At 41.7% G+C, this 27992-nt stretch overlaps 1 protein-coding gene across 2 annotated transcripts in view; it reads left to right on the top strand.

The window, feature by feature from the left end:
- Positions 1-3205: 3205 nt before the first annotated feature.
- Positions 3206-27992, top strand: part of ANOS1 (anosmin 1) — a 177780-nt gene continuing 152993 nt past the window's right edge. The window contains exon 1 of one of the 2 annotated variants that reach the window (XM_077807156.1): positions 3206-3568. In XM_077807156.1, coding sequence (XP_077663282.1) covers positions 3206-3568 — 363 coding nt within the window. The remainder of the gene's footprint in view (positions 3569-27992) is intronic. The other variant, XM_077807157.1, reaches the window with a different exon arrangement.

Here is a 27992-nt window from a genome sequence, read left to right as displayed (position 1 = left end):
GAGCACCAAATACCACTATTAAAGATGGCTGCAGATTTTGTCAGACCGCCATACTTATTTAATAAAATTGTGGCACAAGTTGAAAGCATTTGGTATGCTTGTAAACATAATTAATCAGTCAAGGGTAATGGGTTTTGTCAGTTGTCTGTTCCCTTCTAGACTGGGGTGTCACTGAGGAATTGCAGAATTGTTACTCAAGCCTAAAACAGACTAAATGGGTCAGAAACAGACATTTTCTGAATTGGATAGGCAGACCCAGGCCACCTCTGACTAGTAAGGCTGTAGCTCCAGCCTTTAGCAGCCTTGCTAGGGCTACACCATAATTTCCATACTGAGGGTGATTTTTTTACTACTATTGGGGTGCCAGACAGGCCAGATTCCATTGTGCATGTTGACTCAGTGGATTCCACCAACTGTTATTAATAGATCCCAGGATGTTGTCCTCCAGTGATAGGAAGTCTACTAGAAGTGGGGCACAGTTTACAAGCCACCACCAGCCTTCACTCAGCTGAGGGGATCAGGGCTGGCCATCACAGCTCACAAAGTGCGTGGAGTCTTCTGGAGAGGTAGTTGGGACAGCTCCAGAGCTTGGTGCATCTCCAAAGTAGCCTCCATTTCTGGACTTCTTTCTAGGGTATATTGACACTGCCATGGCTGTCTTGGGTGAGCTGCGTTGGGCTTGCAAGCCTTGGGCTGCTGGGCTAACAGTTGCATTGTAGACATTTGGGCTCAGGCTGGAGCTCAGGCTCTGAAACCCGGTGAGGCAGGGTGGGTGGCAGGTTACATCTATATGGGGATAAAAAACCCGTGGCTGGCCCGGGTCAGCTGACTCAGTCTCGGGCTGTTGGCCTGAAAAATTGCTGTGTAGCGGTTTGGGCTCCAGCTGGACCCTGAGATCTGGGACTCTGTGGGGTGGAGGGTCCCAGAGCCTGGGCCTCTACCTGAGCCCGAAAGCCTTCATTTCAATTTTTAACCCCACAGCCAAAGCCTCGGGAGACTGAATCAATTGACCCTGGCACTGAGACTTGGTGCCACAGGTTTTTTATTGCTGCGTAGACGTACCCCAGTGGCACCCTGCACCGATTTGCTTTTAAACGTGCCTCGCTTGCCGAACCCCTTTCGGTAGGCTGTGATAGCACTGCCATCAGACCAGTCCCCCTCTGCCACCGCAGCTCCCTCAGGCACAGGAGGAAATTTGTAACTGCTGTTCCCCAGCCACTCACAGGGTGACGTCTATCGAGTTACCCCAGATTTCTGCCAGTGACCCGAGGGCAGAATTTGATCCAGAAGTACTTCAGGCCACAAAAAAAAATTAAAAGTGAAGACTTTCCTCCACCCCGATTATAGCTACATATTGCAAGTGGCTGACTGAAACTAGTGTCTGATGTTACCAAATTCCTGTGGATTGTAACATCTAGTCCAAGCTCTGTTTTCTTCTATTCAATTTCTTATATCATGCTCAGCACCAAATTGAATAGAATTATAACATTAGATATGAATGTCCTTGCTTCAGGCTTAACAATGTCCTTGGTTCATAGGCTTAACAACAGTCTTTAGGGTTTGATTCTCCCTTGATATACTTGTGTATTGCCTGCTGTGGACAATGGAAGTTGCCTGCATGTGTTCAGGGGAAAAAAATCTCCTTGGGCTTCTTGCTTACATTATGCTGGTGTCAATCTAGGGGTGAGGAGAGCGGTGTTACACTGGTGTAAAACTAGTATAAGTGAGATTATTCACAGCCCTTGTTATATATTAATTTCATTGAAGGAGATTTTTCCAATTTGTGTATTTAGCTGCATTTTAAAATATATTCAGCAAAAGAGACTCCAACAGCCTCTAGACCATTGACATAATAATTTATAAATTATTTCGACAGCAGAGATATTTACACCTCCTGTAATGGCCCCAAATCTCAGTTCTGACAAGTGATACAAGCTTGGGATCACCTAATTTGGGAGATTTAATCCACAGACTACTGTTAGAAAAGAACATTTGCTCCTTCTATTCATATGGTTTATTGCAGCAATAGGAGTTTACATACAGTGTTTTAAAATTAATGCATAATGTAATGTATGTGTTTTGTACTGTGTACATGCACTGTAAATATGCAAACTAAAAAGAAAACAGAGAGAGAATAGTTTGTGTATGTGTATTTTAGCTATTTTGTTTAAAACAGGGCAAGATGTTAATCATTTTAATTTTGTAGTTATTACCTAAAGGCACTGGACTAAAGACTTATAAAATTAATTTTTAAATAACACGCTAGGATGAAATTTTATGGGATGAAATTTTATGCAAGCTCCAGCCTGGAACAAATGGTTAGTACTGACTTGGGATTTTAATATGGGAAAACTCCCAGTCTTCAGTAAACCCCAAGCTGCAATTTCACTACGCTTTTTTAGACCTTAACAAAGAGACTTAGAGGAATTGTCCATTAGTTGAATTTCTCAGCTTTATTTACATTTATGAATGAATATATCTGAGTTCATAAGTCAAAATAAGGCATATGAACACAGCAATACTATTAATAGAACAAAGTACATATGAGTTTTGACAGTGAAAAATCAACAGACCCCAGGGTGTGCATGTCTCTGTGCATACTGGGTGTGTCTATTTAGGTCTATATGCCTTAGTCGGTCTGTGGATGTCTGTGTTTGTGTTTGCCTGGGTGCATTAGGCATGTTTGTATCCGAGGATAAGTAGGTGTACTTGTTTAAGGGCCAGATCCGGCAGGTTGCTGCGTGTCTTCAATTCCCTGTGATGTCCGTGGGAGCTAACAGGGCTCAGCACTTGGCACCGTCAAGCCGTGTGTGTGTGTGTGTGTGTTTAGGAATGCCCGAGTCTGCATGTGTTCTAGGGGTGTCTGTGTTTGGGGTGTCTATTTAGGAACAGCTGAGGGTCCGTGTAGGCTGGGCTGAGTGCTAGTCATGTAAGGGGGTGGGGGAGTTACTGTGCAGGGTCTGTGTGCCGGTGTGTTGCAGCAGCCCAGGGTGTACACAGCATGTGTCCAGGGGACCTCGGAGAAGTTCATCAGCTCCCTCGCATTCTCTGTCCCCTGCCTGCGGTCAGGCAGCCCGGCTCTGCTGTCACTCCCATTTCTTGCAGCCAATGGCACAGCCTCCTGTCACCCTCACCCCACCCCCTCCTGGGAGTAAGGGGAGGGGTGTGTGCTGGGGAGGGGAGGAAGGGGGGTGAAGAGAGTTGAATGATTGAACTTTCTTGTTTAGTTTCTGCAGCGCTGAGGTTCCCCCCCCGCCCCCAGTCCAGTCTAGCACCAGATCGGTGCAGGGGGGCTTATCCGGGCGTCTCTTGCTCTCTGCGGCACCCCTTCCTCTCCTCAGCACCCACCCACCGCACAGCGATGGTGCTAAAGGATCCCGCCGGGTCTCTGACCCTTTTCCTTTGGATTACGGCTTCCTGGGGCTGCCTGGCTGCAGCTGCCGGGGTTGCTGCTGCTCGCAAGCAGGACGAGTCTTTCTCCACTGTCAGTGTCTACAGAGCCAGATGCACCTCCAGGTGCCTGAGCCTGCAGATCACTCGCATATCTGCCTTCTTCAAGCATTTCCAGGTACGGTCGCAGCGCAATAGGGAAAGAGAGACCCCGCACCCGCCCCTCGCCACGCGCTCTCCACGCGTGCAAGCCCTCGGCCCGGTGACGCCGCTGGGCAGTGTTGCCCAGGTCTGGGGAGTGCACGTTCAGGGTGGGGTGGGGGGTGCTGTGAGGTGGGGGGTGGGGTGCTAGTGGGTGTACATGGGACGGCTTGGTCTTCATCGCTTCTTTGCAAACTTCCCGGGCGGGAGTTCCCAAAAGGGGCTGCTTATGTCGCAGGGTGTACATCTCTCCCCCCCCCCCGCCCCTGCGATCGCCCCAGAGCTTAGGCAGGTGGAAACCCTTAACGCCAACACAAGGAACACCCGGGGCGACCAGAACGAGAATGAGTGGTATTTCGGACCAGTCCTCACGCTGTGCAAACCAGACTTTTATCCTGGCACCGGGTCTTACCGGGGCAGATCGCTGTGCTTGCTGCGTGTTTCGCTAAATGCTCCCATTGACTATTAATTGCATTTGTAAATGTCCTAGCGTGGCTGGAACTGGGGTTGTTTGTGCAGGGATTTGTTGGCAGGGTTTTTCACTGAAGCGGGCAGTTTGTGCCGGGGAAGGTGACTTATGCAGGCAAGGCAGCTCTCTTCCCCCTCACAGGTACCCAGTTTGGTTAGTCTCTGAGGTGCCACAAGGACTCCTTTTCTTTTTGCGAATCCAGACTAACACGGCTGCTACTCTGAAACTTGTCTCTGATAGTTACTTTGATAGTTACACAGGACCTGCAGCCCAGAGCCTCCGAGGGCTCCTGAATTCATGCCCGGGCGGCAGGCGATGTCCTGGCATGGTTGGCTAAGCGCGCACGTCTCTGGTTTTTAGGAGATTTAAGAGCGGTGTGAAAACTAAGTAGGACAAGACACTGGTGCTTTGTGTGTGTGTGTGTGTGTGTGTGTGTGGAGGGGGGTTTAAATGCTGAAGAAAGTCTGAGGGGCAGATGATCTGAGTTTTGGTTGCTCTGATGTTAAGAAGCAAGTGTTTATTACAGTTCATCATTGGAGTTGGATTTCTCTTATGTTCTGCTTGAAAATTCGGGATGTTTTCTTAAGGGCGATGGTCAAGAGTTTGTAGCCTCTGTTCCGATCTGCCAGAATAAAAGCGGATGGGGAGTTGGTGGTTATAATAGAACTACAAACTAGGCGACAAGCTATGCGGGACAAATGTCTATGTGGTGGCGGAGATGATGATGATGATGGGGGGTGGGGCAGAAATGGGACAAGACATTGTGAAATAGGTCGAGGTGCATGAGCTCGAGACCTGTCTGGAGTAAAATGAACCACACCTAAATTGGTGGGTCAAAAAGCATATTTAGGACATCGCGGACGAGATCTTCTTAGGAAATCGTGTCTCCAACTCGGTATGTCCACACCTTCCCTCTAGACTATCTCTTCCGACCCCCCCCCCCCCCACCTGTTCGGTGGTGATGTAAAGACTGAACTGCATCGGCCAGAAGGAAATGGTGAAAACACTTTAAATTGCACATAACAACAGCCCTCTCTCCCCTTAATAAACTGGCCTCCCACCTATTTGGACAGAGGGAGCCATTAGCACTGTAGAGATATGTCCCAAAACACGGGTGGGGAAAAGGTGAGAGGGAAGTGATTGTGTTTCTCTCCTCTCTGTGCTTTTAGAGTGCATTGAAACAAATACAAACTGCGAGGGAAATAGTCGCCTAAAGCCGCTTTGTTCATCCAAAGCAAAGGAGTTCACGAAAGCTCATGCTCAAATAAATTGGTTAGTCTCTAAGGTGCCACAAGTACTCCTTTTCTTTTTGCAAAGACAGACTAACACGGCTGTTACTCTGAAACCTGAAATGTTGGGCTTTTTAAAAACCGGATCACCGGTACATATTTTAAATTCAATAGGAAAATAAAACCCAAATGTTTTGATGTCTCGACTGCAACAAGAGCTTTCTCGTATCTGTAGCTGAATTTAAGAATAAAAAGCCTGGGAATGCAAAAGAGCCCCTCTTAAACGGGAGCTGGGGCGGGGGGGTGGAGAGCTTGGGGTACGCTACTGACTGTCCATATCAGACAGAAAGGGCAAGGGGAAAGTATTTGAACCTGCACATTCGCGTGTGGGGCAAAGAGCACGTGCAGTCCCAAGATTTTACCTGAAGGTGTCCTGGATTTTGAAACTGCAAAGTGCTTGCTATGAAAAGGTCTTCGTCTCAGAAAATGTCTCGAAAGCAGGAAAAGCATGTAAAACAGTTCTTTATCTTGGAGTGGGCTTGCACTGTCAGCCGGTTGTAACTTATTTGTTTGAGAGTTTCAGTGGCTAAGGCGCCAGTTTAGATCAAGCCAATTCCTAGTGAAAGGCTTTTTTTGTTTTTTTCTTGGCATGATTTCTTTTCCGAAGTAAAACTGCTGACAGAATGCACATTGCCAAACAATACTGATTACATTTTAATTAGCTCGGGTGAAATAAACTGCAAATTACTCAGTTAGGGCTTAATAATGGGCCGCTTTTTTTTTTGTAATCAATTGCAAATCTCGGAGTTTTAACCCTGGGTTGTAAACGACTGTAATGTTTAGAAGAAAACGATCTCGCTTATAAAAGTTAAGCTTCCCATTGTCTTTTAATGAAAAAAGGAAGGACTGTTTCATAGGGTGCATTCACTGTTTGATATGCATAATAGACCACAAGGTCATACCTAGGCGACATTATTCAATGATGAGAACTACCCTCAACTACCATCTCTAAAGTAGCAGTTGCTGAAGTTATTTCACTGCAGAGGATGCCACATTATCTCATTATCGGACTCAGCCTTTGAAGTGACCCAAACATTAACTCAGCCCAACAGCAAGAGTAAGGTTCTAGATTGTCTCACTAAAGACCACATGAAGAACAGGCAGTGCCAATGCTTAATTTGTGATGAAAGAGGTGCTGGGCCTCAAGCAATTGTTTTACTTTCATAACTGCTGCAGCAAGGCAGAAGGGCCAGGGCTATGAACTGCTGGGCCAGAGGCCTGGGACAAATTAAGTACTGTGCAGTGCCTGTCTTGAGAAGACTCTCTGCTTTTCCTCATCCCCTCAGCTGCAGTCACGCAGTAGCTGGGGGTCAGCCAGATAGCTCTGGAGCACGGGGGTGAGCGGTGCTGCTGCTGGATGACACATGATTCCTGGGGGCTGCCTTGCGTTGTAGAGGCGGAGGGTTCTAAAAACACATCATTTAGGGTCTGATAGCAGAAATATCAAGTCATCTGAATAATGAAGAAATCAGTGAAGGGTAAGGATTATTTCTATAATTCCAGGCTCTTATTTTCCCCATTGTCCTGCCCAGAGCTAGTCGATATTTTTTGACTATATTTTTCGTGAAGAAAATGGAATTGTTATCACTGTTTTCATCATTCTTTAAATCACCTCAGGTTCTGATGGGCAGTTGAAATGCTCTGTTTTCTTTAACTTCACTGCCTCACTTCTCTATGGAAATAATATTTAACTACCTCTGAGCGGAGTCTGACATCTCAGATACCCCGATGAAGCAGCCCCACATACCTATGGAAGGGTGCACCTTCACTAGGAAGAAAGTGTGTTCTAACCATGTTTTAGCTAATGTGTGGTAAAACCCTTGGTAAGAAAAGGCAATTTGTAGTTTTCAAACACATTAGCAAGTTCTATCATGTGTCCCCCATACTTATGATGTGTATGAGCATCTCACAATCTTCAGTGAGCAAATTAGGGAAATCAAGCAAACTAGGGAAATATGGTTTTGACAAAAGTACTATAAGGTGGGTGCAAAACTGGTTGGAAGGCTGTACTTAAAGAGTAGTTATCAATGGTTCACCGTCAAACTGTGAGACTGTATTTAGTAGGATCCCACAGGTGTCAATCCTGGATGTGGTACTAGTCAATATTTTCATTAGTGACTTGGATAATGGAACGGAGAATATGCATATACAATTTTCAGATGACACCAAACTGGGAGGGGTTGCAAGCACTGTGGAGGACAGGATTAGAATTCAAAACAACTTTGACAAATTGGAGAATCGGTCAGATCAACACAATATTCAATAAAAAGAAGTGCAAAGTACATCAGTTAGGAAGGAAAAATCAAATGTACAACTACAAAATGCAGAATAATTGGCTAAAAGTAGAGCTGCTGTAAAAGATGCGGGAGTTATAGTGGATCTCAGAGTGAATATGAGTCAACAATGTGATACTGTTGTGAAAAAGGCTAATGTCATTCTGGACTTTATTAACAGGATGCATTATCTAAGACATGGGATTTTTGTCTCAATCTACTCAGCACTGGTAGGGCCTCAGCTAGAGTACTATGTCCAGTTTTGGGCACCGCACTTTAAGAAGGATGTGGACAATTTGGAGAGAGTCCAGAGGAGAGCAACAAAACAGATAAAAGGTTTAGAAAACTTGACCTATGCAGAAAACTTTAAAACTTGTTTAGTCTTGAGAAAAAAAGACTGAGGGCGGACCTGATAATAGTCTTCATAAATTACTCCTGGAGGAATTCTGCACCAAAAAAATAAAAATTCTGCACACAATATTTTAAAATTCTGCATTTTTTTGTCAAAATAATGCAATATAATCCAGCTAGTTTCAATTATTTTGGTAATTTATTTAAACTACAATACAATGGATGGAGAATGGAAGTGGGAAGCATTGGAGGAAATCACCAACCCCCCTCTGTCTAATAGTAATATAGCTAGTATTGACCCTTACTTCTAATTATTAGTCAACAAATATATGCAGCCATATGCTCATTGTTACATCATAGGCAACTGAAGAGCAAGTGAGGGCTGGGGACTCAAACTCGCAATTTATACTGGCTACTGACCATCTCCAAAAAGGTCAGTCACAAACAGTTCATGGAGCACACTTTGATAGGTAATTTTTTCAGTTCAAATATGTAGACCAGTTCTAAACACTAAAGCACCATAAGCATTTATAAGGCCATACTGCACTTTACAATAAGGCTCCTTTACACCACTCTGGAAATGTAAAGGAGCCTTAAAATTTTTACACCTGTTTTATACTCTTTTTTGTCAGCATCTACCATTGGCGAGTATACACATTTTCCCTGCCTAGTGGGCTGGCTTTTGTGGATTGCATTCTTTAGGTGACTCTCTCCCCCCATTCATTGTATAGGGAGCCTAGGGCTCTAACTCAGTCTTTGTGAATCACGTTGTTCCTGTGATTTTCTGGGTGCCTAAAAGTTAGGTGTTGCAATGCTCAGCATTCCAATGCCTAAATCCTTGTGTGGATCCAAGCCTGTGATGATTATAAATAGCTTCTTGGCTGATATGATCTACCAGAGCTAAGGAGTTGATTTGGTAAGGAGGTAGTTTTACACAAACCACTGCAGGTTTCAGAGTAACAGCTGTGTTAGTCTGTATTCGCAAAAAGAAAAGGAGTACTTGTGGCACCTTAGAGACTAACCAATTTATTTGAGCATGAGCTTTCGTGAGTTTCTCCAGATGTCTTGCTCTGTTCTCTTCTACCAAAACTTGAAAGAATCCTATTCTTCAAAAGGCTAAGAAACTGGGATCCTTGTACTTAGGTGATGTACTGAAAATTAAAGGCACGTAGCAGAGAAGACGGTTCCACACATGTATGTACTTCTTATATGTCCACATGCTTCTGCAAGCCACATAAATATGTTAGGCCAGATTCCTGGCTTACTTGCTTCTGCAGTTTACCTTAAATATAATAGCTGAGAAGATTTGTATTTTCAAGGAGGAGGATGTATAATCTTGTATAGTTCTAATCAGGAATAATTAAGTCACTTAGTCTAAACATTTGTTATATTCAGTAAACAATAATTATATTGTGGTGAGAGAATGTTCTCATCATTTCAACTGTACCATTCTCCTATCAACAATGTCTTGCTCTGTTCTCTTCTACCAAAACTTGAAAGAATACTGTTCTTCTAAGGGCTAAGAAACTGGGATCCTTGTACTTAGGCGGTGTACTGAAAATTATAGGCACGTAGCAGAGAAGACGGTTCCACACATGTATGTACTTCTTATATGTCTACATGCTTCTGCAAGCCACATAAATATGTTAGGCCAGATTCCTGGCTTACTTGCTTCTGCAGTTTACCTTAAATATAATAGCTGAGAAGATTTGTATTTTCAAGGAGGAGGATGTATAATCTTGTAAAGTTCTAATCAGGAATAATTAAGTCACTTAGTCTAAACATTTGTTATATTCAGTAAACAATAATTACATTGTGGTGAGAGAATGTTCTCATCATTTCAAATGTACCATTCTCCTATCAACAAATGAATTTAGGAGAGCTAGAGTTTTTGGCAGACCAAATAAGGCACATTAAAAAAAAAAGTCTCCCATTTTGCATGCTCAGTCGCTTGTGGGTACAAATAATTATGTGTGCAAGTGATATGATTTAGATATCTTGCTACCAGATTGCACGCGCTAATCAGGTAGCTAGTTATCTAAATGCCACCACCTCTGCCTAAAAATGATCACCACCCCAAAATTGATAGCTCTTGACACATTTCAACTTTAATTGATTGTAGGTGCAAAAGTTGTAGGGCCAGGTTGAGGCCCCTTAGCAAATTTGGCCCACAGTGCTCTGTTGCAGAGGTAAGGGAGAGCAAATGTTAACTGCCAGTATAATGTAACAATTGTTACTGCACTTCTCAGGGTATTTCCAGTTTCCGCTCCATGCTTCATATGGTACGGTGACCAAAACTTAGCATAGTATTGTGCATGAGAATACATTCATTTATATAGGTCAGTGGTTCTCCAACTTATTTGATCAGGACCCCCTTCTTTGTGTCTGTAATAGTTTACACACACACACACACCTCCACCACCACCACCCAGCTCTGAAGGCAGAGTAGAGAGCAGCGGCTGCTGCCTGGGCACCCCGCTCTGAAGGCAGAGTGCTGGCTCGGTGTTCGGCTCTGAAGGCAGCACTGCACCAGCAGCAGCGCAGAAGTAAGGGTGGCAGTGTGAAAAATGATATTTGTCATCACTTTTCACAGCAGACTTATAGCCTCATTGCCACCCTTACTTCTGCGCTGCTGCTGCTACCCCAGGGCTGACAGCCAGAGCCCTGCCACCTGCAGGTGAGGGATTGTGGGGAGGGAAGGAGAGCCTGAACCTTGGTTGCCTCCCAGTGAAGGACTGGGGGGGGGCAGGGAAGGAGAGGCCTGGCAGTGGGGCTTCGGCTTTTTTGCCCCAGTGCGACGGGACTCCGGGTGTCCCCTTTATTTCTGCCTCCTGGGTGTGTGTGCCCCTTCTGCATGAGCCCCAGCCACCTGGGGCTGACAACCAGAGCTCTTAAAAAAAATCCACACAATTTGCGCCTCCCTTGACACATTCCCGTGCCTCCCTTAGGAGGCCTGCTCCATAGTTTAAGAACCACTGATATAGATAATAGCATTATGATGTTTTTTGTTCATTCTTTAACTGCTTCTTAATATGGTCTTACATCTTGTATTCTTTTCTGACTAGTTTGTGACATCTAGATCTTTTACTTGAATGATTACAGTTAACTTCAAACTCAATGATCTCTCTGAAAAGCTCAAATTGTTGCTGTAAATATGCACTCACACTTGTCCACATTCAATTTAATCTGCACAGACTGTCTACTCATCTAGCTTTGTTAGGTCTTCCTTAGCTTTCTCAGTCTTCTTTAGACTACCAAGTAAATGTGTGTTAACTGCCAGTTTAGCCATTTTAATATTTAAATCCCCTTCAAGATAATTAATTATGTTAAATAATGCTGATCCTAGCAGGTATCTTTGGGGCACCCCAGTGGTAACTTTCTTCCATGTACACAACCTTACCATTTATCCAGACTGTTTGTCTCCTGTTTCTTCACCAGTTTCTAATTCCAGATAGAATGTTACCTCTCACCCCATGACTACCTAGTTTCCCCCTTTCTAGAGGAACTTTCTCAAAGGCTTTTTGAAAATCCAAATCTTCTTTTCACTAGATTGTTTGTATCATATAGAATTCAGTGTTGGTTTGGCTATCTAGTCTTATATCTGGTCTAATCCCCTTGTTGAGATCCATGATCATAGACTCAGGAGTCGTACAGATATGCTAATATGATCCTTTTGGAGGACAGAATCTGAGTGGATCAACTGTTTAGATTGGAGGCTGATGGTAGCACATCAAAAGCACAAATCATTTAAAATGTTGGAAAACCAAATTATGGATCTGAGACAGAATTAAAGCTTTAAGGCAGAATCTAGCTCTGTGATACGGGTCAATGGGATTCAATGGGAGGTTTGCCCACTTTCCACAGGGCTGAATCTGCTCCTTATAATCCTGCAATTTTGACTGATCAAATTTGGGACCTTTAAGTTTGGATAGTGTCCCTTTAAATTTGAAGTACTTTTGTCTGATCATGTCTTAAGTGTAACTTAACTATGCAGAAAGATAAGGAAATAGTGGATTTATTGAGGAATAAAAGTTGGCAAGGTACTTCCATCCTGCTACATTTTGCTTGTGGCTGCCTAAACATTCTTAAAATAATACTTTTACTGTCATGCCCTTCAAAAACCATTTTCATTTTATTTTAGAGAGTCTGATCTACAGACATGATGCAAAAATACATTGTCAATAGGAGTATTGTTGACATTAGCAGAGCTTGCATCAGGCCCAGTATTGATGTTATTTTTAATGTAATTATGTAATTCAGAGATGTAATTCAGAGAAATGTAATTCAGAGAAAGAAATATTCAACTTTTAAAAAGTAAACAGATACATTTTTTCTTGCAGTCTGTAGCAGCATGCTAAAGGTTAAGGAGGGCTTAATCTATGAAGTGCTTATTTTAAATTTAACTTATTAAATCATCATTCACTATCTGGATAAGGACTATTTCTGTGATTAACTTGTGTTCTGAAATGTATTTAAAATGTATTTGGTTTAATAAGCTTCCTATGAAGAAAAAGTCAATAAGCATCTATGATAGCTTAAAAACCAGAATGGTTTTCCTGTATGTTGAACATTTGTAATTTTGCAGAGGGCAAATTTCCTAGGAGTGAATGTCAACTTTGTGGGCCTGTGAAAGGAGATTATTATTTACAAGCTGGTCTTCCTCTCTTGTGACATAAAAATCATGTTAATTTTTTGCTTCCACTGTTATCTGGAATTAGTAGAGATCCAACTCTGTAAACAGACAGGATAATCTTTTAGAATTCATATTTTTAAAGGCAAAATGATGACTAATGGGTGTAGCCTAGGAGACAGGGTATAATGAAAGAGAGGAAACATTGTTTATATTGACTTAATTATTCAATACTTAGCAATGAATAAGTTAGTGGGTTCTCTGAACAGGTGTAAATCTTCTGGCAAAACAGAACTCAGAATAGGAGATAATACTGTGGAGCTGCATTCTGCGATGTGATTATGAAATAGTAGAGTTCATGATTCTAAGAAATGGTAGAAGGGAAAACAGCACAATAAAGATAACGGATTACAAGAAGGCAGACTGTAGCAAACTCAGGGAATTGGTAGGTAAGATCCCATGGGAAGCAATCTAAGGGGACAAACAGTTCAAGAGAGTTGGCAGTTTTTGAAAGGGCACAAGAGTAAACTATCCCAAGGAGTAGGAAAGACAGGAAGTATGCCAAGAGACCATCCTGGCTTAACCAGGAGATCTTCAATGATCTGAAACTCAAAAAAGAGTCCTACAAAAAGTAGAAACTAGGTCAAATTACAAAGAATGAATAGAAACAAATAATCCAAGTATGTAGGGGCAAAATTAAAAAGGCAAAAGCACAAAAATGAGATTAAACTAGCTAGAGACATGAAGGTTAACAAGAAAACATTCTACAAATACATTAGCAGCAAGAGAAAGACCAAGGACATAGTAGGCCCATTACTCAATGGGGCTGGAGGAAACAATAACAGAAAATATGGAAATGGCAGAAGTGCTAAATGACTTTTTTATTTTTGTTTTAATCAAAAAGATTAGTAGCAATTGGACATCTAACATAGTGAATAACAGTGAAAATGAGGTAGGATCAGTGGGAAATAGGGAAAGAAGAAGTTAAAAATTACTTAGACAAGTCAAATGTCTTCAAGTCACCAATACTGGATGACATATGTCCATACTCAAGGAGCTGACTGAGGAGATATCTGAGCCATTAGCGATTATCATAGAAAAGTCATGGAAGAGAGATTCCAGAGGACTAGAAAAGGGCAAATATAGTTCCAATCTATAAAAAGGGAAATAAGGACAACCCGGGGAATTACAGACCAGTCAGCTTAACTTCAGTACCTGGAAAGGGAATGGAGCAAATAATTAAGCAATCAATTTGCAAATAACTAGAAGATAACAGGGTGATAAGTAACATTCAGCATGGATTTGTCAAGAACAAATCATGTCAAACCAACCTAATAGCTTTTTTTGACAGGGCAACAAACCTGGTAGATATGGGGGGCGGGGAAGCGGTAGATATGGTATATCTTGATTTTAATAAGGCTTTTGATACTGTCTTGCATGACCTTCTCATAAACAAACTATGGGTCTATGATTTTATGTTTCCCACCGCTGGGCCTTATGGTCCTAGTACAAAGCCCTCTGTAGTCAATGGAAAGATTACCACTGATTTCAGTTGGGTCAGATCAGACAGAACCACTGATACTTGTTTTGTCAAGCAAGAAGAAGAGCACTGTGAACCTTCTGTCCCTGTTCCAGTCTTTTAATGCCCCAGAGATCAGAGGACAAGGAAAGAGATCTAGAAATTTGAATGTTACATTTCAGGTATCTGAGACTTGAAAGTATCATCCCTTTCTTCCCCAATTAAAAAAAACAAACAGAAAAAAACCCACAGTATTTTTTTTGGCGATGATTAATATATTGACCACCACTTCCTCCCCCCAAATATCTCTAGATATGGGGCAAAATCCTGGCCCTATTGACTTCAGTAGAACCCCCCCCATTGACTTCATTGGGCCCATGGAATGTTTGGATTGCAGTAGCAGTATAAGATGTGTTTGCAGCTTATGAAAGCATTGTAATAGAGAAAATTATTCATAAGTCTTCCAGGAAAAGAGATAGTTGTGGGGGTACCAGATATGGTAGTGCCTTAATATGCTAAAATCTATTGAGAGTATTATTAACCATATTGTTGTACAGTACAAACAGTTACAGGTGTGACATCCTCTGCCCCTTGTAATGTAGTGAAGTGATGTCACACCACCAACTTAGGAAAGTCTACCTGAAAGCAAAGACCTCATCCTTTCACATGATTTCCACCAGTGCTTCTTTAGGCAGCTGATGTTACAATCCAGCTGCCAAGTTTTCAGGTGGATCCAATAATAGTATAGCATGGATGAAGGAACAGATGTCTGAATTTCTGTGATGAGACTTCTGCTGCTCACATTCACAAGTGAAACAAAGATTGAGCTTGGTAGCGAGAACAGGATGGCAATAGCATCTTACCTCTAGCTAGTGCAACAACTGACTCCTCTCTCCTTGCTTATTTTTCTCTCAATGTATAGATCTCTGTCTCTATTTCTTTTTTCCTGGATCCCTACCCCTCAGTTTTATTACAGAACAACCCCCAAAATAACATCTTTTCACTTTAAGGCTGTGCTTTCACAAGTAATTACACTTGAGACACACTGCTGTGATATGGCATTGCCACTGCCTTCCTGAGACAGAGCCCTGTAATTCACACTAATCTGTTATTATTTTTGTTATTGTTTATTTGTAGTACTGGGGCTCCTAAGATCAAGACCTCATTGTTCTAGAACCTATACAGTCACTTATTGAAAAGTCCCTGCCCCAAGATCTTGTAATTTAGATTACAATAGACCACACCACGGGAATGAAACAAGCAAGATAGGGATGGGAAGAAAGCTGGGGAGGGGGAGGATGAGGTAACAGTAAAAACAGTACCTAGCACAATGAGCTTCAGTCATGGCTTTTTTAGAATTTAAGAGCCGATATACAGCTTGATTCATCCCTGCAAAAAAAAGTTATACTGGTGTAAAACTGGAGTAACACGGTAGTGAATCACACCATAATCTGTTTTTCCCCATTTTTCTTAGTCACAAAGTGTATATATAATATGTTTACTTTTGATCCATACATAGCAGCTCTGTCAAGAGAACTGCACATAGGAACCTTGAGCTGTCCCATTTTCTTTTCAATTTAGTGATTTATTTCTATGCCGCTATGAGCTAATAGATCATGAACTAACCAGCAGTCCTTTGATCACTGTAGATCTGCAGCTGGTGAAAGAAGCGTGTGGGGTTGGGTAAATTGACAGAAGCAGGTTGAAGAACTCTTTTGATAAAGAGATTGTATCCCTCTGTCTCTTTACACAGGGCTGAATATCAGCTACAGGACACATTTTACAGAGTAGTTAAGGAAAGGGAATGTTTTTGTTGCATCCTAGTGGCAGGTGGCAGCCTGCCGTTGGATCTTCATAAATTCATATTTTTTTGAATTTTAAAACCGCAGGAAACACAACAGGCTATTTGCAAGTCAGCTGTGTAAACACATCTTCCATCCAATAACCAATGAATTCTTGATGAGCAAGGAGCATGTGAATGGTATTGGATGATATATACCTAGCATATTAGCTTATCATATCATAAAGTTTCATTTAATCACACACACACACACTCAAATCTTTAGTACTGAAAAGCCCTGGAAAAATTTTCTTACTGGTGATCAAACCCTGGCCAGTTATTTATAATTAGAAAATAGTTTAACTGTTTTCCATCATTTTGGAAATCTTACCGCTCTCTAGTTTCTTCTAGGCAAAAAGGCAGCAACCTGGTCCAGACCTGCAAGCTAAAACAATAAACTTCAGCCATTTGCTAAACCACAAAAGGAGGAAGTATTTATAGTTTGTGAAATTCATGCCAGCTGTCTTCGTTCAAGGGATGAAAACCATTACTTTTAGATAAATTAACGTGTACCTATGTAAAAACTCTAACAAACTGTAGACTGCTGGGTACTGACAGCCAGTAACTCTTTTACAGTTTCTGGTCTTTCAGTTTTTCTTCTGATTTTTATTTATTCATTTTCAGTTTATAAAATGCCCCCCATCTTTAAGATTCTGATGGTGGGATTTTCAGAAGAGTTTAATGTTGGCCAACTCTGTTGGTCCTGCTTTGAGCAGGGGGTTGGACTAGATGACCTCCTGAGGTATCTTCCAACCCTAATCTTCTATGATTCCATGAACTCTGGTCCTTTTGAAGTCAATGGAAAAACTTTAATTGATTTTAATTGGAGTAGACTTAGACCAGTGGTCACCAACCCGTTGATCGTGATCGACTGGTCGATCCTGGAGCCTCTGCCAGTCGATCGTGATCTCCAGGCCGTTAAAAGTCTGGCGGCACAGTGTGGCTCAGGGAGGCTGCCTGCCTGCCGTGGCCTCACACCGCTCCTGGAGGTGTCTGGCTACTGGCACATCTCTGCAGCCCCTGTGGGGGAGGCGGCTCTGCGTGCTGCCCCTGCCCCCACCACTGTCCCCACAGCTCCCATTGGCCAGGAACTGGGGGCGGCACTTGCAGGCACAAGCAGCGCATGGAGAGCCACTGGCCCCCTCCCCTGAACCCCCCTGCCCCAGAGATGTGCCGCCAGCCAGATGCTTCTGGGAGTGGTATGGGGCCATGGCAGACAGGCAGCCTGCCTGAGCCCCACTGTACTTCCGGCTGGGCACTGCCTGTGGTAAGTGCCTCCTGAACAGAGCCTGCATCTTGCACCCCCTCCCACACCCCAACCCCCTGCCCCAGCCCGGAGCCCCCTCCTCCACCCAAACTCCCTCCCAGAGCTTGCACCCCTCACTCCTGCACCCCAACCCCCTGCCCCAGGCTCAGCCTGGAGCCCCCTCCCGCACTCCGAACCCCTCGGCCCAAGCCCAGAGCCTGCACCCCCTCCTGCATCTGAACCCCCTGCCCCGGCCCGGTGAAAGTGAGTGGGGGTGAGGGGAGAGCAAGCGACGGAGGGAGAGGGGAATGGAGTGAGTGGTGCGTGGCTTCAGGGAAGGGGAGTGGGCCTTGGGGAAGGGGCAGGGTAGATCCTGGGTTGACCTTAAATTCAAAAAGTGATCTTGTGCGTAAAAAGGTTGGAGACCACTGACTTAGACCAATGATGACTGCTTTTGAAAAATACATTATGAGTGTTATATTAATTTCAAGGGTCAAAAGAGTTAAAGGTGTTATAAAACCAACATAAAACAGTGAGGAGTCTGGGTTTTTACTATGGAGACCTTGATTTACTTGGTTTCTTGGAAAACACCAGAAAGCACCCATTCTAAAATTGAAAGTTTATTGGTCAAATACAAAAAGAGCAAGAAAGGAAACAAGCATGTATACTGAAACTGAAATTGAGTGACTATGTAAACCAAACTTAGTCAGACCCTATCAAATTCTCTCTCCTTTTGGCATTAAAATATCAGTCTCTTATTTTGATTAATAACCTTTCTTTGATGAAACACATTAATTTTATTCTCAGTCCTGATGTGTGAAGGACATTCATATATCCTGTTTTTAACAAACACACAGCCACAAGGTGGAAGAGAGATAGCATCGAAAAGATGCGTGAAACATGGCTTTGTTGATGTTTTTGGAACACTGTGTTGCTGATTAATTACGACTGGATACTTTGGCTGGCAAGTCAACCATGATATCTGCTGCTTGGACCCTGGTTCACATTCTGGTCATGGATGTCATCTCATTGGATCCTATCTCCACAGGCAAGGCAGGCTTGGATGAATAGAGTATAGTTGATTTCAGGATTCAGTGAAAAGCCAGGAGACTGAGAGATCGCATAGGAGGAAAGAACCGTTGGGGGCAGAAAGCAACCCAACAAGGGAAGGGAAAACCAGTACAGGATCTTCTGTCACCTTTGTGGTGTGGATAGTTAGATATCCCCACTGATGGACTGAGGACTGGATGTCATGATAATGTGATGACTTTCAGCACTTGCAGGTGAAAACAAAGTTCCTTAAACAAGAGAAAGGCCAGGCAGCCTTCCTCTTGGGAAGAAAGCCCCTTAGCCAGGTCTGTTCTTTCTGACTTGAGATGCAGGAAGCTGAGATTAATCGAGATGAGATGCAATGCTGGCAGGTTCGGGGATGAGCTGGCGGGAAGATGATTCTTTTTTTTTCTTTTCCCCAAAGTCTCTTTTTAAGAACCCTGAAAAGGAGTAAAAGTGGGTGGCATATTGTATCCTTATTATTTTGCCTACCAATTAAATACATTTCAGTAAGGCCAACTTGGCATAGGTAACTTTGCTTCCACATCTTCTTGATTACTAAGTATGAGCTCATTACAGTCCTTGAGACTTATATAAATATGCCATTTTTGTTTGGACTAATCTAGTTATTCTGTCTGGTTTTCTTGCACCTGTTCATAACATTCATTTATTACAAACAACTTCACCTGTTTTCCATGAACATAAGAACATAAGAACGGCCATACTAGGTCAGACCAAGGGTCCATCTAGCCCAGTATCCTGTTTTCTGACAGTGGCCAATGCCAGGTGCCCCAGAGGGAATGAGCAGAACAGGTAATCATCAAGTGATCCATTCCCCGTCACCTATTCCCAGCTTCTAGCAAACAGAGGCTAGGGACACCATCCCTGCCCATTCTGGCTAATAGCCATTGATGGACCTACTCTCCATGAACGTATCTAGTTCTTTTTTAAACCCTGTTATAGTCTTGGCCTTCACAATATCCTCTGGCAAGGAGTTCCACATGTTGACTGTGTGTTGTGTGAAGAAATACTACCTTTTGTTTGTTTTAAACCTGCTGCCTATTAATTTCATTTGGTGACCCCTAGGTCTTGTGTTATGAGAAGGAGTAAATAGTACTTCCTTATTTACTTTCTCTACACCAGTCATGATTTTAATATCATATCCCCCCTTTGTTGTCTCTTTTCCAAGGTGAAAAGTCCCAGTCCTATTAATCTCTCCTCATACAGAAGCCGTTCCATACCCCTAATCATTTTTTTGCCCTTTTCTGAACCTTTTCCAATTCCAGTATATCTTTTTAGATGGGGTGACCACATCTGCACACAGTATTCAAGATGTGGGCGTACCATGGATTTAGAGCCTATATGATATTTTCTGTCTTATTATCTATCTCTTTCTTAATGATTCCCAACATTCTGTTCACTTTTTTGACTACTGCTTCATATTGAGTGGATGTTTTCAGCGAACTATTCACGACTCCAAGATCTCTTTCTTGAGTGGTAACAGTTAATTTAGACTCCATCATTTTTTATGTATAGTTGGGATTATGTTTTCCAATGTGCATACTTTGCATTTATTAACATTAAATTTCATCTGCCATTTTGTTGCCCAGTCACCCAGTTTTGAGAGATCCTTTTGTAGCTCTTCGCAGTCTGCCTGGGACTTAACTATCTTGAGTAGTTTTGTATCATCTGCAAATTTTGCCATCTCACTGTTTACCCCTTTTTCCAGATCATTTATGAATATATCGAATAGTACTGGTCTCAGTACAGACCCTTGGGGGACACCACTATTTATCTTGCTCCATTCTGAAAACTGACCATTTATTCCTAACTTTTGTTTCCTATCTTTTAACCAGTTACCATTTCATGAGAGGACCTTCCCTCTTATCCCATGACAGCTTACTTTGCTTAAGAGCCTTTGGTGAGGGACCTTATTAAAGGCATTCTGAAAATCTAAATACACTATATCCACTGGATCCCCCTTGTCCAAGTGCTTGTTTACCCCCTCAAAGAATTCTAGTAGATAAGTGGGGCATGATTTCTCTTTACAAAAACCATGTTGACTCTTCCCCAACAAATTATGTTCATCTATATGTCTGACAGTATTGTTCTTTACTATAGTTTCAACCAGTTTGCCCAGAACTGAAGTCAGGCTTACCAGCCTGTAATTGCTGGGAACACCTCTGGAGCCCTTTTTAAAAATTGGCATCACATTAGCTATCTTCCAGTCATTTGGTACAGGTGCTGATTTAAATGATAGGTTACAGACTACAGTTAGTAGTTCTGAAATTTCACATTTGAGTTCCTTTAGAACTCTTGGGTGAATACCATCTGGTCCTGGTGACTTATTACTGTTTAATTTATCAATTTCTTCCAAAACCTCCTCTAACAACACCTCAGTCTGGGACAGTTCATCAGATTGGTCACCTAAAAAGAATGGCTCAGGTTTGGGAATCTCCCTCACATCCTCAACCGTGAAGACTGATGCAAAGAATTAATTTAGTTTCTCCACAATGGCCTTATCATCCTTGATTGCTCCTTTAGCATCTCAATCATCCAGTGGCCCCACTGGTTGTTTAGCAGGCTTCCTGCTTCTGATGTACATGGTTAATTCTCAGGCAGGCAAAAAGTCACAGGCTATTGTGACATCTAATTAACTTTTGCATCATTTTACAGTTGATCTTAGAGTACACTTTGTAGGCCCAAGTGTACATATAAATACACTAACAAGAAACAATATATTGATTAATGACGTGTAAAATGAATTCCTTCAATGCCATCTTAATGCATCATCCTCACATCATCCTCCACAGTTCAAGGCCAGAATAAATAGATGAACATAAGACATGTCATGAAGATAAAATCAAAGATGGTTTTGTTGAGCCAACAGAGAGAGTGAATTTCATAGTCTCTGAAAATAGCACCAAAATTTTAATCAAGGGACAGGGCGTTAGAAGAAATAATTCCAGATGGTCTTATCTCCCACAAGTTAGGTAGACTGGGGGAATAGTTGCCTCTAAGATAGCCAGGAGCCACCATTCAGGACTTTTAAATCAAGATCAACACTTTAAATTTAATGTACAAGTGAAATAGGAACTGGCTTATGATTATTACTATAACATGTGCATCCAGATGCCTTCAGATTCAGAAACATTCCAAAATTGTAAACCTCATCAACAAATGCAAATCCCTGAGGGTGGATGTCAACCCTTCATGCCCTTAAGATGCTTGCCCATACCTCTGGCATACATCTTGTCAGGATGAAGCCTCAGCCAAATCATTCTCATCCAAGCCTCTCTCAGTGCCAGACGTGAAGAAAGCAAACAGACCACACTGTCTAGGTCCAGTGAAAAGGACAGATAGATTTAAAAGTCATCGACATAGTGATAGTGCTGCAACCCAACACACCTCATTATCTGTCTTATCAGCCTCATACATGTGGGAAGATTGACAAAATGGGAGAAAATGGGGAATAACACATGACTGATGTTAGTCATATTGCTTAATGGGCTACTGGAAGATATTCAGATACTACAGTGATGAGCATGGTATAAGAATCCCAATAGAATGGGATGAGGGTTCTTGGGCAGATAAGAAGTTGCCTAACAGCAATACCTGGGACCTTCCAAAGATGGAGCCATTGTAGCATTATATAATGCTACAGGGTTGGATGATTTAAGGAAAAAGTACTGGTCTGTGGTATCAAGTGCTGCTGATAGCAAGAGCTGCAATATGTTGGAAAAAGGGAATTTGAGTTGATTTGAATTTTCTGCATTTGAGCACAAGTTATATTTTGTGTGTGTGTGTGTGTGTGTATTGGGAAGTTTGGGTTGAGACCACTGAAAGAATATATAATACAGTTGCAGACTTGAGAGTTGGTTCAAAGAATTCCATATCCAACTCTGCATTTTTCAGAAGCCATTAAAATGCTGTGGATCATGCAAAGGTCTAAACTGAAAGGTGGCTTTGAGATCTAAAACATTACAAAGCTTCCAACATTTGGAACACAAAAGAGCTTGTTTATTTTTCCCTTCCTTTACCTGATGCCAAAAACATTTGAAACATGACTTGTCAGTAAATGATTCCTTTATATACCAGTTACACCACTGATAACTGGGGATGTGTCAGTGTCAAATATTTCAGTCTTGTCCTGAAGGGATAGATATTTTCTTTTTATAGTACATCCTCATTTACCAGTTGCTAGACTGTCCTCTGAGCCACTGGTAAATTCTGATTTCTAGAAAGCTTTATCAGAATATGATAGAGAGAAATACTAACTTAATTCTTCCTCTGATTTCTGCCACTGAAAATCATTATTATAGAGGGATTTGGGAGCTCCCCTGTACTTCAGGCTTGCATAATAGTTACCATTCTGTTCCATTGTTTTAATAGCTCATAGCTTTCTGAAACTTTCACATTTCTGAAACTTTCACATTTTTTTTTTTCCAGATTTGCCCTCTGGTTTTATTTCCAGGATAGATGATTTTTTTTCCTGTATGGTTTCAGCAAAATGTTTCAGCTGTATTGGCATGAGAAGAGCAGGAAAAGAAGAAAAGAAACACCTTTCTAATGATCAGAAAATGACATGACCTTTTAAAAACAGCTAAGGCAATAAAATGGCGGGGTAGGGAGAAAGAGTTTAACAATTGAAATTTGTCCTGGAAAAAGCCCTCAGTGAGGAAAAGTGTCTTTCAGTGTTCTGGTGAAAACTGGTTTGGAATTGACTAAGCCTTTGAGCCTTTGTAAATAGCACTTCATGCACAATGCAGTTCTGGGTTTACTCTTAGAACTTTTCCAAATATTCAGAGTGAAGATGGGCTATGCTGCAGATTCAAACCCAATTCTTTGGTTCCTGAATTACCACAAATTGGTTAGGATTCATTTCCAAACATTTCTGGGAAACTGGTAGACCTGGTTGATGGGATGCTTCTCATCCTCATCCTGTGTGAATGAAGCAGGGTTCCTGTGGAAAAGAAAGCCTGTGATCATATAATTAAAGCAGGCATTGTAATACATATGCAGAAGAGAGCCATATTAAAGTTACATGGGCTACTTTAATACTGGCATTTCCCAACTTTTGAGAGCTTTGTTTTGCAACTTTAATAATATTCTCTTAGCATAGTGTTTGTTTAGGGAAGATTATATGTGTATGTATATAGTTCCCTAAATTCATTTCTATATTTAACACAATATAACATCAGACTCTTTTCACAGCAACCTGAGAGACAAGTGAAGCACCCTGTAGTACTGAGTAATTTTCTGTATATGCTAGTTAAACAGAGTCCATGAAAGTCATTTATATGGCCACCATGTAGTACATTGTATTTAGCATGCTAATTGATGAAGTATAATGGAATAGACCAAAGGTGAAAACTTGCTGAGGTTTACAGAGGCTTGGAATTAAATTACAACACTAATAGCTAGGCTGCGCCAGCAGGCTCAGTCCTGCAATCAGTAACATGAGCAACCCAAACACATGGTAATAGAACCTTTCTGCTATACAACACTATCATGTGCTCTTACATGCTCTATATTTTACAGATAAACTGTTTTAGAAATGTTTCAAAATATTTGATCACCACTGTTTCTTGTATCCTTAGCTCCGCAAGGGCACAACGTACTGGAACCTTAAACCTGTCATTGATCCAGGAATGAATGCTGCCCAAGCTGAGCCTCAGGCCATTGTAATTTTCAGAGGAAAATGTCAGAGCCTGGAGGAATGATGGGAAATTTCTCTTGCATGTTGATATATGTACGGCAGATGTTAGACGTTACTCAGCTGTTTGGAGTGTTGGAAGTAGCTCTGGGAGAAATGGATTAGTGGGCAAAGTGCAGGCTAGTGCAGTACATGATAAATACATATTATTCCAAGTATCTTTGCAATGTATCACGAGATCCATAATTAATGATATTATGTATATTATATATTGAAGCTGTACAATCAAAGAATATATTATCATGTTTTCCTTTACAAAATCAAATTAATTTGCAATATAGGTTGCACACAAATGTTGCCCAGACCTGGAACACTGCTGAACTTTTAAACGTATCTAGTTTGTGGCTCAGTCAGACTTTAATGTGATTACTAATACAGTCCAAATATGACTGCTATATTTTGTGGAATGTAAGTAGTTGTTTTTACTTCTGGTACAAAAAATATTTCCAGGAGGTTACATCCTGGTAGATTCTAGACGAACGTTACTTTGCTAGTTTATTTGTTCAGATCCAGTAAACTCTATTGTGCACCTTGACGGAAAAGCTAAAGTGGAAGCATTATGTATCCTGAGGAAACATAGTTTACAGACAAGTGCACAGTAAGACAAATCTTGGTCGTCTTATTCATGCAAGTAGATCCATTGACTTCAGTGGGACTATGCACCTGAGTAAAGCAAGCAGGATTTGTCCCAATGCATATTAAATGCTTTTGAATATGAGATTCCATATTCTACCTTCAAGTTATCATTATTTGCTCCTGGTTCTTTGTCCCATACTCCTTGTTGAACTTTATTTTAAATCTAAAATTTTCTTTCATAATGTGACTGAAATTGCTGCTGAATAAAGTAAAACTTCATTGGTAGGGGATGACTTCTAGAAAGTGTCATGGAGTAGTTTGTAAAACCACAAGAAGGCAGTCATAACTCACAAGTGCTGCAGAAATCAAAAAGATTGTTTGTGCTCATTTGTTTATACAGCTTTGTTTATCTAGTAGTTTTTGTGTCCATTTTTAGTAGACACTGTGGTAGAAAGAAGAAATGTAATCTCCATTAAAGGCCTAAATTAAACCATAACAATGTGTGGTATATAATTTTAAGACTACAGATCTCCTGTTCATTCTTCTGTTAATGTGGTTTAGATTTTGACAGCTGCCTCTCCAGGAGATTATTAGCTATGATGGCCAGTCAAGAAACACTGAAGTCTCTGGAGTTTCTGTAGCACTAGATCTTGACTTTATTTTTTTTTTAAATCACTCAGAAAATATTTATCAATTTTATTTTGCTGGATCATATCTTTTTGATGCATTATGGGTTGTAGCTTTACAGATTTCACTATAAACTTAAATAAACACAGTCTGTAGGGAAAGTAAGAATAATCTTTGAAATCATTCACAGGAATTACATAGGATCAGTAAAATGTCATGGAGAGGCTATTTTACTGTCATTTTCTTTCCTACCTGTCTATAAAAGTGAAACATAGATACCAGTGTTGCACTGAAGTCCACAGAGTTGCATTGGTGTAAAACCAATGTAAATGATAGGGAAATTAGGCTCATACTTTCTGCACATAACAACACTGTTCGTAATTTGACATTGATTAATAATTTGGGATGTAGTTTTTCCTAAAATAGTATTGGTGGCTAATCTAGATAATTAAATTCCATATATATTTGTTAGGCTCTATGTTATCCATGGCAATTGAATTTTGGTTTGTGTTTATAGGGATGCAATTAAGTCTTCAAAACAGATCATTAGACATGTCAAAGCTTCATAACTTCTGACAAGCAATGATCCTTATAGCTTCAGTCTACTGGGTTAGCTGAAAATCCAGGTTTACTTTTCTGCAGCCTAGGTAATTGTGACATAGCTATGGGTTTTGTTCAGAAATATGTGTATTTCATTTTGCTATGAAGGGCTACACGGTATACAGAGTTCTCCTACTCAAAGCAATAGCTGTACTCCAAATATGTATTCCAAAATACGGACTACCATTTTGGATTTCTTCCCAGGGAATCTCAGCCCCAAGTTGCCTGCAATAGACAAACAACTAATCCCCCTTTTTTATTTACTTAAAGGATTCTAGAAGAAATGCCAGGTAAAGGAGGCCGTGATGATTTTATTTTACAAACCTCATTCCTGTTTGCCTAAATATCAGTCACAATCATTCCTATTTCCTTACACAAATAATACCTAAAACTAATGCTCATTATTATTTGCCCTCTCACACTACAACTTACCAGGTCACTGAACCTTGATAATTACATTTGTTATTTCTTTTGCTTATTAGACCAAATTTCAATAGGCCAAATACAGAGCCTTTACTCCATAGTTAATCAGTTGTTATTTGAGGCAAAACTCACAGTAAAAGAACAGCCTATGTAGAAAAGAGAAAAGTCTGTGGGTATTAATCTGTGGAGTTTCCTAGCAGTTCTTCTGGGTTCTCCGTCCTCCCCATGGCAGACGGCAGGGGACCAGCCCCCAAAACCATCAGATCCCTGGGATCTGAGTGTATCTTAGATGGCTCTGTATTCTGGCAGACCACCGTATGCAAGTCTTGTGCCTCTGTGCTGGCTCTTCTAAATGCTGCCCTGAGAATTACCCTCAAGAGGGACAAGCAAGTAGAAGCTAACACAGCCTATATCATTGGGTTCAGTTAGGAGAGAAGCCCAGGTTGTTCACCCACTCCCTCCTTGCCATCTCCAAATGTGCAGTGCTGGATCCTACCCCATCCCTTTCTCTCCAGTCAAGAAGTTCTTGCAGGATTGGCGTCTGTAGGGGAGGCATACCACAGAGGCAAAACTGTCTTCCTCTGCAGTGACAGACCCCCTTCCATGCACATACGTATGTGGAAGGGAACGTGGAGCCCTAAGCAGGACTCCAGGATCTGGCCTTGTGGGTTTCGGTCTATTACATGACTTATTTAATTCAAAGGCAGCTCTTGTCATAATTTATTTCATCCATGGCATTGTATCAATTTAAAAGATGAAGTGATTTTCACTTCCAAAGAGGAAAGTGTTATGGATCATCAACAACATGCAGCTCCTCATTGATTTTCAGCCTAGTAGTAAGTACAATCATGTTTTACTGTATTTTGCCCCACTTAACTTAAAAACCTACTCGATTGCCCCCACATGACTGGCCCAAGAACATTTTGCGAAAATGGGAGTTTGATACGGATCAGTAGTTAGCAGATCTGTTAGGCTATGTCTACACAGCAATAAAACACTCATGGCTGGTCCTTGTCAACTGACTTGGGCTTGTGAGCCTGCAAAATTATGGTGTAGATGTTCAGGCTTGGGCTGGAGCCCGAACTCTGGGACCCTGTGAGGGAGGAGGGTCCCAAAGCCCAGGCTCTTGTCTCAGCTCAAACATCCACACTGCAATTTTTCAGCCTCATAGCTCGAGTCCAGTGAGCCTGAGTCAGCTGACACAGGCCAGCCCAGGGTGTTTAATTGCTTTGAAGACATTCTCTTAGTGTCAAGAGAGAGTTTCTTGAACACAGATCTTGCAGAAGCTTCTTTAATCTGGCATCCTGTGACTCCCCACAGAGAAACACTGAGAACCTCAACAAAAGGCAGGTCCGCTAGTTGCTCACTGGTCATCAGTGTCCAGGAAGGATATGTGTCCTTAGTGGAGAAACTAGACACTGTACAGACAAGAACATGCCCTTACACTGGGTGGGAGGAGGATAAAGAGCTCTTCTGGGCTTGTGTTGCACTAACAAGGCACACCTGCAAGGGTAGAAGAGAGGGTAAACAACAGACAGTGGGACCTGGAGGGTCCTAGGGAGCCCTGCCCTTCCCCACAAATGGTGGAGAATGTGGGCAAACTATCTCTGTTACAAAAGGTTTTTTTAAAAAAGCCTTAGAGAGGATAGAGTCCAGCTGCTCTGCTCAAGATGGAATCAGAGTGGTGGTATAAGTGGGTGGCAGAGATACCAAGAGATATTAACCGACCAAGGGACTAACTTCAGCTCCCAACTGATGAAGGAATTATGCTTCCTTCTGAAGGTCAAGTCGC

The sequence above is a fragment of the Eretmochelys imbricata genome, chromosome 1 (genome assembly GCF_965152235.1).
Source record: "Eretmochelys imbricata isolate rEreImb1 chromosome 1, rEreImb1.hap1, whole genome shotgun sequence".
In the NCBI taxonomy this organism is placed as follows: Eukaryota; Metazoa; Chordata; order Testudines; family Cheloniidae; genus Eretmochelys; species Eretmochelys imbricata.
This window is presented reverse-complemented; position numbering and strand designations above follow the sequence as displayed.